General features: G+C 42.3%; 1 protein-coding gene across 1 annotated transcript; it reads left to right on the top strand.

Moving 5' to 3' along the window:
* Positions 1–2,961: 2,961 nt before the first annotated feature.
* LOC124141929 (C-type mannose receptor 2-like) lies at positions 2,962–9,549 on the top strand. The gene is made up of 4 exons (XM_046510124.2): positions 2,962–3,167; positions 4,727–4,868; positions 7,476–7,690; positions 8,405–9,549. Exons 1-4 carry the CDS (start codon positions 3,017–3,019, stop codon positions 8,629–8,631), a joined length of 735 nt encoding a protein of 244 aa, XP_046366080.2. The 5' UTR covers positions 2,962–3,016; the 3' UTR covers positions 8,632–9,549.
* Positions 9,550–16,391: the final 6,842 nt, after the last annotated feature.

Here is a 16,391-nt window from a genome sequence, read left to right as displayed (position 1 = left end):
AAGAGCACGGTGTGGTACTTATATGCCATGGGTGCCACGAACACGGTGTGGTGCTGAGATGTCATGAATTCAACGAGCAAGGTAAAACTGATGGTATCACAACTTTAAAATCATCATGGATGCTGTCGAAGCATATGCCAAAAAATGGTCCAAAAGAGAAGAGGAACCCGTTGAATGTCTTTCAGAGTGGCTTAAGTGCGTCATGTTGTCATTGGTAGAATGAACAAACATAGTAGGAGGAAACGGAATCGGAATAAACCCATTCTGTCCCAGCGAGCTGTCATCCAAAGTCCTATGAAAAGTTACTGACCAGGCATCAAATTTCACACCCGTTATATGTAAGCATCACTACATTATTTGTTTAGATCAAAGGCCTTGGTATAGTGACATATCAAATAATGCCACATATAAGGCCAATATGTTAGCTGAGAAAGAAATCTGCCACAACCATGCATCAGTACTATCAACGTTTGACTTGACTCTAAAACCTGACCACATGTCCATTCCTCTTTTGTACTGGATTCCAAAGCTCCATAAAAATCCGTACAAAGAGAGATATATTGCTGGGTCCAGCAAATGTACCACCCAATCCCTGTCTCAAAGACAAGATACAATCAAGGAAGGACTTTCTTTATATTCATCCCGCCTCATCAGTTTCGTAATTAGATCAAGGCATAAAGATTGAGAGTGACAAAACACTCTCAACAAGACTGTATGACAAGAGGGGTGACTTCACCTTTCCAATAGTCAACGTTCCCTTCATGTCGAGCAATATTCCAGCCTTTGGTGTTTACATAACACAACTTCTGAGATACAATCGAGCATGCTCTTTACCGAGATTTCCAAGAGCTTCATACAACTCTTGCTCACAAGTTGTATGACCAAGGTTACAACATTCAAGGCCTCAGTAAAGCTTTCAAAAAGTATGGTGGACATGTGCAGGACATTTCTTCAGTGACAAAATTGATGTCCTATCCAATTCCCAATTTTGACTTGTACCATATGTTCCCGTGTCTTTCAGGTGAAAAATCGAATTGCCTTTGCATGTGTTTGTGACGGGTGCCACCGGTGGGGCAGGATACGCTCATCTATAATTACACGAACACCTGGTATCATCACTTTTTGATAGTGATTCATAAACAAATGCTCATGATAGAGTCGAAGTCGTACAATCGAAAGGGTTTTGTTGCTTATATTTACATGCTAAGGATCCCAGGAGAACTGTCGTGTGTGCTAAGATGCCATGGATCCCACGAACATGTTGTAGAGCTGACATGCCATGGATCCCAAAGCACGGTATTGTGCTTACATGTCATGGATGCCTCGAAAACCATGCCATGGACCTCACGAGAACTGCAGTGCTGATATGCCTTGGAACCTACGAGCACGGTATGTGGCTGGAATGCTGTGAATCCCTAGAGTACAGTGTTGTGCAGACATGCCATGGATCCCAGGAGAACGATCATGGGTGCCACGAGATATCGCTCCGGACATACTAGGGATCACACGAGCAAGGTGTAGCGCTGATCATGACATGCCATAGATCCCACGAGCCCGGTATTTTGCTGACATGCTATGAATCCTACGTTTACGAAGATGTGCTGACATGCCTTGGATCCTAAGAGCAGTGCGTGGTCCTCCATGACATTTCGAACAAGTGTGAAAATAATGCCGTTTAAGACATTGCAAATCGACAATGGCTGCGTTTTGACGCACCGTTTGTCGAATATCAGGCCACCAACATTTTCCAATAACATATATCAAGTTTATATACTGGATTTTTCATGCTGTCAGGTTCAATGAACTACATACTAACTGTGCGTTTCTTTTTTTTAAGAGCGTATCTTGTTTTTAATGTCCCTCTAATTCTATACAGTCGGTTTTCCGGACTTGAGGAGTAAGGCGTAACGGGTAAGAGGCGACTAACGGGATCGGGTCTTGAGGCTCGCTGACTTGGTTGATGCATGTCATCGTGTCCCAAATACATAGATCGATGTTCATTATATCAATCACCGGATTATCTGGTTCAGACTCGATTATTTACAGGCCGCCGTCAATTAAGCTGGAATATTTCTGAGAGCAGCGTTAAACAACAAACACAATCATGACTCAGCTTGATTCCCAAAACAATTAATTTGAACTTATAAGTGAGGTGTTGTTTCTATTTGGTCCTACAGCGGTCAGTTATACCGTCCTGCCGACAGCACAACATGCAGATGCCAGGGCTGCCTGCCTCGCCATCAACCAGAAACTACTTACTGTGCAGTCATTGAGGGAGAAGGCTGCGCTTGATGCGTTTGTCTCGTCAACCAATTTGTAAGTTGGATTTTCAAGGTTGATAGTAATTAGTTAGTTGGTGTAGAGATATGAAAATGTATATTTGATTTATTATATTTTCCTCATCCGTATACAGTTCTTGAGTTCAGCAGCGAAGAACCGATATTCCTTTAATAATTTAGTTTCAAAAATCCCCTTGGGCAGTTCCCCCCCTTCCCCCACCCCCTTAGGTCATTTTCCCCCAGGTCAACGTCTTGTGAAGTCAACGTTATATCCTGGTCCTAATCCAAACCAAGACTATTTGGGGTAAATTAATCCATCTAAATAAGTCTACACATGTTTTTTGGTGATGGGAGAGTAGCCTCTGTATTGCTATTTACTAATTCAATTACAGCTTATAATTAGTTAGTTGTTCAACTCATCCTTTCCTCTTCATGGTGGAGGGAGGAAATTAAGCTAGGGGTGATGTAAGGGGGTGCGGGAAATTTGACCCCGGGGGCAATTGGCTGGGGATGCGTGATACCGTGTATGTTTTAAAATGCAAAATAGGTGATGTCGACGCCACAAAACAGTCGAAGACCCGCGACAACACTGACATCATGCCTAAGACGCCTTCGTCCTTTCGAAAATGTCAATGTATGGTCCATTTTCTATGATACTTTGTATCTTCAGGGTAACTGATCCGTGGATTGACGTCACTTATGACGCGGTACAGGAAAAGCACGTTCTTCATACAGGAATGCCGGTCACGTGGTCAGACTGGCTGAACATGTCCGCGCCACTGGAGCCGAAAGACGCCACAGTGAAGAGGTGCGTCAAAGCGGATCGCACCAGCGAGCACTCATGGCACACCACCTACTGTCATGACACATACTGGGCTTTATGCGGAGGTAATGTCACAATTATAAACAAAGTTAAACAAAAATTACACCATAAATATTAAGGCATATTTCTTTTGGCTGTTCTCTCAGTATTTTGGCCAATGTAGTTCTTTTTCAGAACCTGCTTACATTTTCAAAATATATATTGATAAACACTTGACCTCGGATATTGCTGTGGACTAATAATGAGTGTTGATTCACTGTGTATGTAAAATGTACTGACACGATGGGGTTCCTGGTCAGAATAGGTCCCCCAGCTACCTGAATGGGTCAAGGCGACCATGAGGATCAGGTGGTCAGTATCGGTAAATATATGATTGCATGTCATTGTACCATGATCTCGTAGATCATTGATCCCTGGATTGTCTGATCCAGGCTCGAGCTTTTATATGTCGTCGTCATGTAGAGGAAAGATTGCTGGGTGTGGCATTAAACAAGAAGCAAACAGATCTTAATACCAAGACCCCCGGGAGAAACCCCTGTTGTAATTACACGGAAAGGGAGGGTCAAGTCCGAGTGTCTTGTTTGATGTACTCCACCAACCCTCTGTTCGACTTCCCTTGGCATCCCAATGGGCAAAGGCGACCCAGTGGATCGATGCGCGGCTATGTGGTGTGGAAATTGCCACGCTTTACTCGTATGACAATCCGTGTTTGTGAGTTCGAATCTCGAAACCGGCACGGTTATCATCAGCATACCCGAATTCAGAGGTTTCACCAAAATGGCAAACGTTTCGATCAGCCCCGTTTCTGGCTTTTGCCCATCATCACTTAGAAACATCGTGTTGTCAAGCGTTAGCAAATTGTAGACAGCAGCGACACTCCTGACACCTTCTAACGATGAAGGGGAGGTCGAGTAGCCTAGTGGCCAAAGCGTTCGGTCGTTACGCCGAAGACCCGGGTCCGAATCTTGACATGGGTACATTTTGTGAAGCCTATTTCTGGTGTCCCCCGCCGTGATATTGCTGGAATATTCCTAAAAGAGGCGTAAAACCAAACTCACTCACTCACTCTAAGGATGAATTTCTACCGGCAGGTAGGTGTCGCACCAGATATAAGTATCGGAAACTTAAAAACAGACTAGGAATTATTCTCACTTTTGGAAAAGAACGGTCAGGGTTATTGGTAAGGGATATTGATTCCTTGTTAAGACCACTTAACTCAGTGTCAATACTTATAAGAATGGCATTATCCCGTTCTTCAGATTACAAACGTTTTTAGGTCGTTGTTTGCTCAATGTGTTTGACAAGCTCCTTTCGTGACAGCAATATGACTATTATATCCGCCAGGCATTGATATCAGTAGTGTTCTTGTGTGCAATATCGACAGGCGGTTGCCATGTGCTCTGTTGTTGCTACAGAAATCCGGTCCAAAAACATCAATGAATAATTTTAACCATGAGTGAATACCTCTTGACAAAGACCTTGAACAAATGTAGCTATCGCTACATGTTGCATCACTTATGTTTACCATGCTGTCAGCACACACTTCCACTGAAAGAAATGAAATAATTTTCTGTCTTCCAAGTGGTTCTGTCATCCATGTTGCATTCTCACTATTCCATTCCAGACTCAGGACTGTACTTCAACCTGTCGGTGATGTCGTACACTGAAGCCAAGGCGGCGTGTGGCGCACAGGGTTCCGTCGTAGCCAAAATCGAGAACCAAGAGCAACTGGACGCCTTGGCCGACGTCCTAGACAATATTTCAACGTACGTAGTTTGCGTCTATGCCTAAATACAGTCTCATAAAGTTGTTGTTGGGGAGTTGTAGTATCAATAAACAGGCAGATTCATTGATTTAAACTTCTTTATTCTTTTAAATTACGTTTCGGTACAGGTGCAAGTACCTTTATCTAGTGCGTGATCAACAGTACCGAAACAGAAAATCAAAGCCTTTGAACATGAATCACCTGTACTGTTGATACTGCTCTCCCTTGCTGTCAGGCAATGTCCATGTATTGACTCTTTTAAGGCAGCTCTTAACTTCCATTTTGTCAACTCCACCATAAGTAATCTCCTCTTGACCACTATGTCTTTAATGTACCGCTGTGACCATGCATCAGTTGGTGGATTCGGCACATAACAAATGTTTATTATTATTATTATCATTATTAGTAGTAGTAGTAGTAGTAGTAGTAGTAGTACAGTAAACTACGGTTATAACGAACTCAAAGGAACCACTAATTTTAGTTCGTTATAACCGTAGTTCGTTATAAGCATATATACAGCATAACTACAGCAAATAGTCAGGACAAAAAAGTAAGTTCGTTATAAGCGTGTTCGTTACAAACGTAATTTACTGTATTATTTTTATTATTATGATTATTATTATTATTAGAGGTGGTTGTGGCTGTTGTAGTAGTAGTGGTGGTAGTGGTAGTGGTAGTGGTAGTGGTATTTCTTCAGATGATTTTTTTCAGAAACAATTCCTTCCATACCAGACAATTGAGGCAGCTGATCTCATGACTGAAACTATCACAGGCTCAGACCTGTTCAGCCATCTAACTACGAAGGTCCTATAGTACACCCTCATTAGTTCGCATTTTTCAGTACAATACTTTCAGCGCTTACGGGCTGCATTTGAACCAAATACACAAGACGGCAGCATACCTCTCCAGGCAACACAGTCACTGGGTATTCTCTGTTGATGGTAAAATTGGCTCCGCGCTGTCATCAAGTATGTCCAACTGTAAGAGCTAACACCTAGGAACATAATCGGGGCGAACCGGGATTCGAACCCACAATCATAGGTTTCTGGCGTGTCCAGGGGACGCAACTCTGCACAGCGAATCGCGGCGCCTTAGACTGGGTCCCCCGAGCCCCCTAATAAGTTTAAAGCAATATACGAGGGGTGATTGAACAGTTCTGAGTCTAATTATGATGCACTGCGTTGATGGACTTGGTTGTTAATTATGTTTCAACATGCTCGTTGATGTTGGTGTTAGCTCTTACAGTTGGACATACTTGATGACAGCGCGGAGCCAATTTTACCATCAACAGAGAATACCCAGTGACTGTGTTGCCTGGAGAGGTATGCTGCCGTCTTGTGTATTTGGTTCAAATGCAGTCCGTAAGCGCTGAAAGTATTGTACTGAAAAATGCGAACTAATGAGGGTGTACTATAGGACCTTCGTAGTTAGATGGCTGAACAGGTCTGAGCCTGTGATAGTTTCAGTCATGAGATCAGCTGCCTCAATTGTCTGGTATGGAAGGAATTGTTTCTGAAAAAAATCATCTGAAGGAATACCACTACCACTACCACTACCACTACCACTACCACTACCACCACTACTACTACCACAGCCACAACCACCTCTAATAATAATAATAATCATAATAATAAAAATAATACAGTAAATTACGTTTGTAACGAACACGCTTATAACGAACTTACTTTTTTGTCCTGACTATTTGCTGTAGTTATGCTGTATATATGCTTATAACGAACTACGGTTATAACGAACTAAAACGCCGGTTCAAATCTAAGTTCAAATCTCGGTTCGGCCCGATTGTTTGTTTGTCAGCACCATACCCATGCTCGTGGGTTTCACCAAAGTGGTAAACGTCTGAGACCTGCATCACTTCGGGCTTTCCTCCATTAAGCTGACACGCCATGATATAACTGGAATACTGTTAAAAGCGTCGTTAAACTCAACTCACCCACTCACACACTTTAAACTTATTACATGTAAGTTTACGTATCTGAGTTTCATTCCAGTGATAAGAATCACCTCAGGGTGTCGTGAGTTTAACTCAGATTATATATCAGGTCGCGTATGTAGTATACGGAGTGGAGCACTTTGACCCGTAAAAAGGCGTAATGAGGCTTAATGAAAATTACCTAGAAATGAGGCTCCTTACGTTTATCATGCAAAATCAGTATGAATCAAATTAGGTATTATGGGTTTTGTGCATGATGTAATACCATTTGAATAGGTTTGTATGAGACGATCCGAAACTTGAATAGCTGATATTGGAAGTTTCATCAGATGCAGGTTGGGATAGGGTTCCTCAATATACAGCATGAAGCAGGTGAGCTGCAGATCCCTTGACCCTTTCATTTGTCTTTGCCTGCTTCTTTTTCAATATGAAAGGGCAAGGCCAAAGAAAAACCAGTTTCGATTTGGGTCCATTGGGCAGTGCAGATTATGTGAATGGATTACTGAACATCAGTGATAACACGAGGTGTTCGGGGAAAGGGCAGAAGGATGGTTGTACACCCTATAACTCTGTAGTGTGAGACATGGTAGTGTTTGACAGTGTTTAACGGTGTATTTAAAACTGTGCTGAAAACTGTGATTTTATTTACCATCCCAGCTCTGGCCTCCTCTGGCTTGGCATGGAATTTAATGACACTGGCCACGTGTTCATGGACGGAAGTGAGGTCACGTGGTTCAAGTGGGCAACGTTAGACTTCCGTGAACCTGACGACCTGTCGTGGAAACACTGTGTGGTGTATGACCACGAGTACCGGGGCTGGAAGGCGAGGCAGTGCACGAACCCTGCTCCTGTCATCTGTCAGGAAAAGAAAGGTCAGTGAACTCTTCATGCTGGTGTAACTGGTATGACGGGAGACCTCGCAGTCTGACTACATGTACTACTTCTGACTTAACTAAATATGGACTGTTATGAACACGGATATCGTGCTGACAAACCAAGAAACACTGTTTCTGGCACGTTTAAACTAGGCTACTCGCTTCCAATAATCATGTTTGCATAAGTTCATGTCCAATCTCCCCTCCAAGTCCACCTCCAAGTACTAACAGAAGATCGAAAATGAAGAATTGATGCGTAGCTAGATGTACCGTAGATAGGCACAATATGTAGTATACATGTTATGTTGTTCATGGACAAATATCATGAACTGTATGCGAGGATTTATCATTGTTTCGCTTGTGAAAATACAAGCGACAGTTCACGGTAAGTGCAATCTTATCATTTACATCAATTGCTAGTAAGTAATTGATGATTGTAATCCATAAAAAATATCGACCATGCTGGAAATGCCTGTTACACAGTCATTCCATTAAATCGCCATTGATATCAATTGATATAAAAATACGGGTTTGTTTATGTGATCAAACAATAAGTATAAAACTGTCAATAAGTGTCAGGGTGACATAAAATGTTTTATGGTGCAGAAAAACAGAGCCCGACGACTCGCTTTGTAGTGTTCACTTGACAGGGGTACGAGATTAAATATTTCTTTGGCATTTTGGTTTTTGAAATTTATTTTATGATTGCAGTCACTCCCAATTACAAGCTTCTGAACACTGATGTCGACCTGGTCTTGACGCCATCTTCAACCATAGAAACGAATGTCCCCAACAAGTGCGCAATCACCTGTTATGACCAGTCTTGTACCCATTTCACCCTCAATGGAGCAGAGTGCCGTCTCTATGCCGCCACAGGAGTGCCAACACAGACGCCGCTCGTGGGCGCCACGCTCTGGATTGAGGACGAACAAGACTAAACATCTTACCCAGGAACGTGAATTTGTTATGACCTCAGACCTCTCATACTCCGGAGAAAAGAGTTTCCACTTGCCTATATCTACATATGTTTTTCACCCTTGCCCTTTCAAGCCGACCTTTCTATGCTAGAACAGACACGCTCGGCTAAAGCCTATCGTACATTTCGAAAGCCCAATCAGATAGCATATCCGGGCTCCGACAACATGGCCGCTGCTATGGCCTCAACTGTCGAGTGTCAAATTTGTGCTGACAATGGTCCAGCAATTAAGCGAAGATAAATACTTTCGAATTATTTGCAAGTTTTCAATCAACTCGCCTGAATACCTTCATAGATATGAGTTCAAACTTCATTGTATATGATCTCGAACGACTGAACGCGAATCGCTGTGACTGAGATGCAGTGCTGTTTTTGGACGAATCATGTTGAAGGTTTGATGTCATCGCGATGTGCAGTGTTACTGGATACTGTGTGGTCCGAGAGCCTCCATTAACGTACGAGCTAAATGCGGCAGTAATAAGTATAGCCACACTGGTAATATGTCATTTTGTTTGTCGGGGATGAAATCTCATATCTTTTCATTATTTGATTGTACAGGGGTCTGCTATTAAAAGTCGCCATATTTGTGAAGCCATACGAAATATGAACAGCGATCTGATTGGATGTCGCAGTTTCTTCACAACCCGTGCTCTACAAGCCTTAGATTGAGTTACGAAATGTCGGATTGAAAGGACAAGGGGTAAACTAGACTTTTACTTAGTAAGTAAACACTCTGGCCTCAGGAAGATTCAAACCCCTGTGTAGTGGCTACATCTGACACGAAGGCCCGTACGTCTAACCACGCAGGAATCTGGTTTTATTTGTGAATCTGTGTTTTTTCTGTACGAACGTTAAACAGAAACAACGCGTTCCTTTGGTGCATAGGTCAATTATGTATTCTTGAATGATGAATAAAGATTATCTGTCTCTTCAACACAGTAAGCGGCTTTCCTTCCAGTGATGTTGTGAATGTTCCGTATCTCCTTGTCACGCATTATCTATCTGTATGGTTGTGTGTCTGTCTGTATTGTTGTGTGTCTATATGTATGTTTGTGTGTCTGTCTGTATGGCTGTGTGTCTATCTGTATGGTTGTTTGTCTATCTGTATGGTTGTATGTCAATATGTATGGTTGTGTGTCTATCTGTATGGTGTGTGTGTCTATCTGTATAGCTGTGTGTCTTTATGTATGGTTGTGTGTCTATCCGTATGGTTGTGTGTCTATCTGTATGGTTGTGTGTCTATCCGTATGGTTGTGTGTCTATCTTTATGGTTGTTTGTCAATCTGTATGGTTGTGGGTCTTTATGTATGGTGGTGTGTCTATCTGTATGGCTGTGTATCTATCTGTATGAGTGTGTGTCTATGTGTATGGTTGTGTGACAATCTGTATGGTTGTGTGTCTATCTGTATGTTTGTGTGTCTATCTGTATGTTTGTGTGTCTATCTGTATGGTTGTGGATCTATCTGTATGGTTGTGTTTCTATTTGTATGTTTGTGTGTCTATTTGTATGGTTGTGTATCTATCTGTATGGTTGTGTGTCTATATGTAATACTATGGTTGTGTGTCTATCTGTATGGTTGTGTGTCTATCTGTATGGTTGTGTGTCTTTATGTATGGTTGTGTGTCTATCTGTATGGATGTGTGTCTATCTGTATGGTTGTGTGTCTTTATGTAATACTATGGTTGTGTATCTATCTGTATGGTTGTGTGTCTATCTGTATGGTTGTGTGTCTATCTGTATGGTTGTGTGTCTTTATGTAATACTATGGTTGTGTGTCTATCTGTATGGATGTGTGTCTATCTGTATGGTTGTGTGTCTTTATGTAATACTATGGTTGTGTATCTATCTGTATGGTTGTGTGTCTATCTGTATGGTTGTGTGTCTATCTGTATGGTTGTGTGTCTTTATGTAATACTATGGCTGTGTATCTATCTGTATGGTTGTGTGTCTATCTGTATGGTTGTGTGTCTACCTGTATGGTTGTGTGTCTATATGTATGGTTGTGTGTCTATCTGTATGGTTGTGTGTCTACCTGTATGGTTGTGTGTCTATCTGTATGTTTGTGTGTCTATATGTATGGTTGTGTGTCTATCTGTATGGTTGTGTGTCTATCTGTATGGTTGTGTGTCTACCTGTATGGTTGTGTGTCTACCTGTATGGTTGTGTGTCTATCTGTACGGTTGTGTATCTATATGTATGGTTGTGTGTCTATGTGTATGGTTGTGTGTCTATCTGTATGGTTGTGTGTCTACCTGTATGGTTGTGTGTCTATCTGTATGGTTGTGTGTCTATCTGTATGGTTGTGTGTCTATCTGTATGGTTGTGTGTCTATATGTATGGTTGTGTGTCTATCTGTATGTTTGTGTGTCTATCTGTATGGTTGTGTATCTATATGTATGGTTGTGTGTCTATGTTTCTGGTTGTGTGTCTATCTGTATGGTTGTGTGTCTATATGTATGGTTGTGTGTCTATCTGTATGGTGGTGTGTCTATCTGTATGGTTGTGTGTCTACCTGTATGGTTGTGTGTCTATCTGTATGTTTGTGTGTCTATCTGTATGGTTGTGTGTCTATCTGTATGTTTGTGTGTCTATCTGTATGGTTGTGTGTCTATCTGTATGTTTGTGTGTCTATCTGTATGGTTGTGTATCTATATGTATGGTTGTGTATCTATCTGTATGGTTGTGTGTCTATCTGTATGGTTGTGTGTCTATCTGTATGGTTGTGTGTCTATCTGTATGGTTGTGTGTCTATCTGTATGGTTGTGTGTCTACCTGTATGGTTGTGTGTCTATCTGTATGTTTGTGTGTCTATATGTATGGTTGTGTATCTATCTGTATGGTTGTGTGTCTAGCTGTAAGGTAGTGTGTCTATCTGTATGGTTGTGTATCTATCTGTATGGTTGTGTGTCTATCTGTAGGGTTGTGTGTCTATCTGTAGGGTTGTGTGTCTATCTGTATGGTTGTGTGTAAAAGTAGTAAGAAATTGTGCCCACGTTTCATGAAAACCACCCATGCCTAAATCGGCCTTAACTTTGTTCTTCGAAAACCAATGTTATACAGGATTAATCTAAAATATCAGCTGACGAAACCAATTCCGTAATATGTCAAACTGAAAGTTCCAAGTGAGGATCACGTCTCGGGTGGCTTCGTCAGCCGAGCTAGACTGTTTGCGTGAAGATGAAGATCACGGTTCCATAACTGTTCCTATATACATTGAAACAACAACTTCGGGACATGCTGAATGATATCAGGTTACGATTATAACTGTCAGTCCTGTACTTATATATCAGGCAGGTATACATGAACACTGGGGATTTGTTATTATAAAGGAAGGAAGGAAACGCCAAGGTATTTTCATGATTGAAAAGAAAGTCCAGGGATCATTACCCCTGATCAACCAATCAGTTTGTGTTTATACACCATTACTGTTCATGGCGTGTTCCGTGCCGGGTGTATAGGAGTAAACAGATTCGACACTCAAAGCAGGCTTTTTTTTAAACGCCACATTGTACGTGAATCACGATCGAGTACGTTTACTGTAATTAACAATGGGATGCAGTCTGAGGAATATTGTCACCCGATTCAAGTACAACGTTAATGAAGTGGCAGTAAAATGACTCTATACTCGCTCTGGTGTGGAAACAGTTGCGTCTCCTGGGTCCCTGGCTTCGGGGAGTGTCCCTCGGTTATCGGTTTAGACTATGTTTCTTTCAAATATAATTAAACAATCCATACAGGGGAATTCTGTTCGGGGCAATTTGCAGTCCAAGGTAAATGTGAATTAAATTGTTGAAACACCTCTACGCTTGTTCACTAAAACACATTTTTGTTGATCAATAGTACATTTAATGATCAGACAGACAATTTGACAGTTTCATAAAGAGGACTAATTAAAATACCAAGGGGTAGACTTAAAATGGGCAAGAGAATTGTTGAACAAATTCCATCTGTAAAGTATTGTTTGGTGCACAAAGGCCGAATGTTTATTTTCGCTGACCCCTCCAGCCAGCACGTGACCTATTCACTACGTACCCACAAGGCATATCACGTCCACGACAAGGCCTATAAATCAACGTGGGGAACAATATTGCTCATATCCGCGTGTTAATTGTGCACGATATATCACAACCTTCAGGCATACGCACAAAATATCCCAGTGTTATAAATCGTTTTAGCCTTCAAGTTATTTGTATTTATCTGCATGTATATTGCCAATAGTGAATCTGTATTGAAATCCAAGCTATATTATTCTAGAGCTATGCACAGTAATAAAGGGCCACACGAGCGCATGTTGTCATTGCTGCTCCTCGTAGCGGGTGTATATGGGCGAAAACGTCACACCCAGCTTTGTGATATAGCTGTGAATACAGCTTTTCTCTGTAGCACTATGGCCTTTGTAAGATTATTCCAGTGTGTTTTGGAGGCACACAGTCGTTACCCAGCTAGATCTAACCAAACGGGCGGTCATACTGCCATTATACTGTAACCTGCCTTGCCACACAGAGACAACTTAAGTCTGTATTTGTTTATGTCGATGGTATGTCTATATCTGCTGGATAACAGCCGGAACGGGATATTAAAGTGGTACAGTCAATGAGTTGGGTTCAACGCTGCTTCGAACAGTATTCCCGTTGTATCATGGCGTGTCAGCTTAATGTGGGACTAAGTCCCGAAGTACTGCAGGTCTTGGTGAAACCCACTAGAACGGTAAAAAGCTGACAGACCTAGAAGATTCGAACTCACGAACATAGGTTTCTGACACACCCAAGGGACGTAACTCTGTACAGCGAATTGCGGCGCCTTCAACGTCAACAGTGGGGCCTCCCTGAGAGTGAATAATGTTTTACCCCGAAACATGAATTGTTCAACTGTTCGGGATTTAATTATGTAATGGAACATTCAGTTCATGTTTTATGGTTGACAGGCGCAGATATAGGCCGCGCACACAACGACAATTGAACATGACTGGAAATGAGTCAATCTAGCTATACCCCAGGCCTGTCGGAACAGTTGTCAAGCTTTCATGAGACTAGGCCAACGACACACGATCACATGAGCGTCATTCAAATTTCATTATACCGATGTGTTTAGACTGAGACAAGCTTCCTATAACGATACTTCAGCTTCTTCATATCACACACACACACACACACACACACACACACACACACACACACACACACACACACACACACACACACACACACACACACACACACACACACACACACACACACACACGTGTACAGCGGGGATATATAACCCAAGTGGGCCCACGAGTGTTACGTCACTTCAAATGTGAATCGGGTCTTTGCAATGGCAGCTGTGTGAAGTACACGACTGCAACATCGTGTATGTTGTCGTTAGCCAATCGATGCTCACACTATCAACCACTGGGTTTCTTGACCAAGGTCTGTTCCACGTCCTAGCTGTTATTGGTTTAAGACGAAATTGACTCACAACTGAGTTGAAATAAATTTACTTAATGTATTGACCTTGTGAACCATATTTGTATTCTGACGTCTGGAGAATACACACGAGGCCGTAACAAGCATACATGTAAAAGGATGGTGATATGACAGCAATTCGTCCTTCTGTGGCCGATGTTGACATAGAGCTGAGGTAGGGCGGATCCTCCAAGCACAACACATGGCCACAGTGAACATACAATATGTACATTATCCACGTCGCCTCTTTAAAAATACATGTAAACATGGGTAGTTTAAGGAGACCGATGTATGTAAACATAGAGTATACACGGTACATGTGGAGGTCGTTTAAAGAGACTAATGCTATTTACTTGAAGTTGGGAGAAGCTAGGTGAAGCTAAAAGGCCAAACAATTCCGACTTAACAAGAAAATGTTCTTTACATTGATATTTTTTTTATAATGATCATTTATCCTTGCTCACAGAGGAACTGAAGCCAGATCCACACTGTGAGGTGAGGTGAAATTGGGTTTTACGTCGCGTCCACTTATATAGCGACGTGTATGCATGTGCGCGTGTGTGTGTGTGGCTGCTTGTACTAGTCCGGACTTTATAGTGGTAGCCCACTGAGATACCATGCCGCAGTTTAACATGAATACCCCACTCAGACACAGTCTACTGACTCCGAGCCGACCAGTCCTTGATTTAGCAAGCGATGTGTTTGAGAGTAATAAATCTGACGTAAGTTTGTTTGTCTGTGTTTGTTTGTTGTTTAACGCCACACTCAGCAATATTCAAGCTATATGACGTAGGTCCGTAAATAATCGAGAATTGGCCACACAATCTGCTGACTGGCATCATGAACATCGATCTTCAATTGGGATACGGGGACATGCATCCACCAAGTCACCGAGCCTGGCGACCTGATCCCGTTAGTCGCCTCTTACAACAAGCACGGGTGATATGTGTACGTGAGTGAATGTAGTTAAACGCCGCAGTCAACAATATTTCACATAATCGGTTTGTACGTTATGAACCAGGCAGAACCAGCTACTCAGCACATCAGCAACATCAGCAACGAACCATTTCATCAAGCCACGGGCACCCCCCTCCACCAGCCCCCCCCCCCCCCCCCCCCCCCGCTTTAAAAGCCCTCATTTTGCGTCTCAAACCAAGACTTGACTTCAGAAATCAGTGTTTCATCATTTGTGAAATGTTTTCCCATCAAAAATGACTTCATGGTGGGAAAGAGGTGGAAGTCAGATGGTGCAAGGTCAGGAGAGTAAGGAGGATGTGGAAGGATTTCATAGGCACAGGACCGCGCTTCTGTCCTGGCAACATGAGAGTTGTGTACTGGAGCATTGTCTTGCAGGAGACGGACACCCTTGGTCAGCATGCCACGCCTCTTAAGCTTGAGAGCGTCCCGCAATTTCCGCAGCAGTGAAGCATAATAAGCTCCTGTAATTGTGGTACCCTTTGCCAAGAAATCCATCATCACTACTCCGTGCTGGTCCCAAAACACCGTGAGCATGACCTTGCCTGCAGAGGGTTGGACACGTGCCTTCTTGTGGTGAATCCACATGCTTCCATTGCATCGACTGAACTTTAGTCTCAGGATCATAGTGATGGACCCATGTTTTATCCTGTGTGATAAGTCTGTCAAAAAAGTTTGCCTGTTTTTTTGGGCACATGTCCAAAAGATCCTTCGAGCAATTGACTCTTTCCTGCTTTTGAAAAGGTGTGAGCAACCTGGGAATCCATCGTGCAGACACCTTATGCATGTTCAAATTGTCATGGATGATTTTTTCCACAGACCCTACACTGATCTTGACATCTTGTGCTAACTGGCGAACAGTTATACGTCGGTCTGCCAAAATGGCGATCTCCACTTGATGGATAGTGTCCTCATCAATGGCATTCCACAGATGTCCGATCCCACTTGAACTGGCGATGCCAGTGTTTAACAACGTTATATGATGGGGCATCTTCCTCATAAGTTGCTTCATTTATCGAAAGTTTCTTTTGGTGTGCGACCTTTCAAATATAAAAACCTAATCACTGCTCGGTATTCTACTGGCTCCATTGTCACACCCTACTCGATCATAACACCTGTAAAAGTGGTAAGATTAATAGTTCGGTGCTGCAAATTGCGACATAACCCATAAATACATGTATCATTACACATGTGAAATTTCAACCAAATATGATAACCCTAAGTGGTTTAGGGGAAATCTTTAATGAACACCCCTCGTAGTGGTGGTTCAATACCATGTATACATGCATGGCTGGTTTT

This window comes from Haliotis rufescens, unplaced genomic scaffold, assembly GCF_023055435.1.
Source record: "Haliotis rufescens isolate VD_foot unplaced genomic scaffold, xgHalRufe1.0.p SCAF_7, whole genome shotgun sequence".
Classification (NCBI taxonomy): Eukaryota; Metazoa; Mollusca; class Gastropoda; order Lepetellida; family Haliotidae; genus Haliotis; species Haliotis rufescens.
Note: the sequence above shows the minus strand (reverse complement) of the source record. Positions and strands in the feature narration are given on the sequence as shown.

Coding starts and splice junctions, on each gene's coding strand:
- LOC124141929 (XM_046510124.2), top strand. CDS start 3,017: ATGCCGGTCACGTGGTCAGACTGGCTGAACATGTCCGCGCCACTGGAG. Junction 3,168..4,726: donor ATACTGGGCTTTATGCGGAG/GTAATGTCACAA, acceptor ATTCCATTCCAG/ACTCAGGACTGTACTTCAAC. Junction 7,691..8,404: donor CATCTGTCAGGAAAAGAAAG/GTCAGTGAACTC, acceptor TTATGATTGCAG/TCACTCCCAATTACAAGCTT.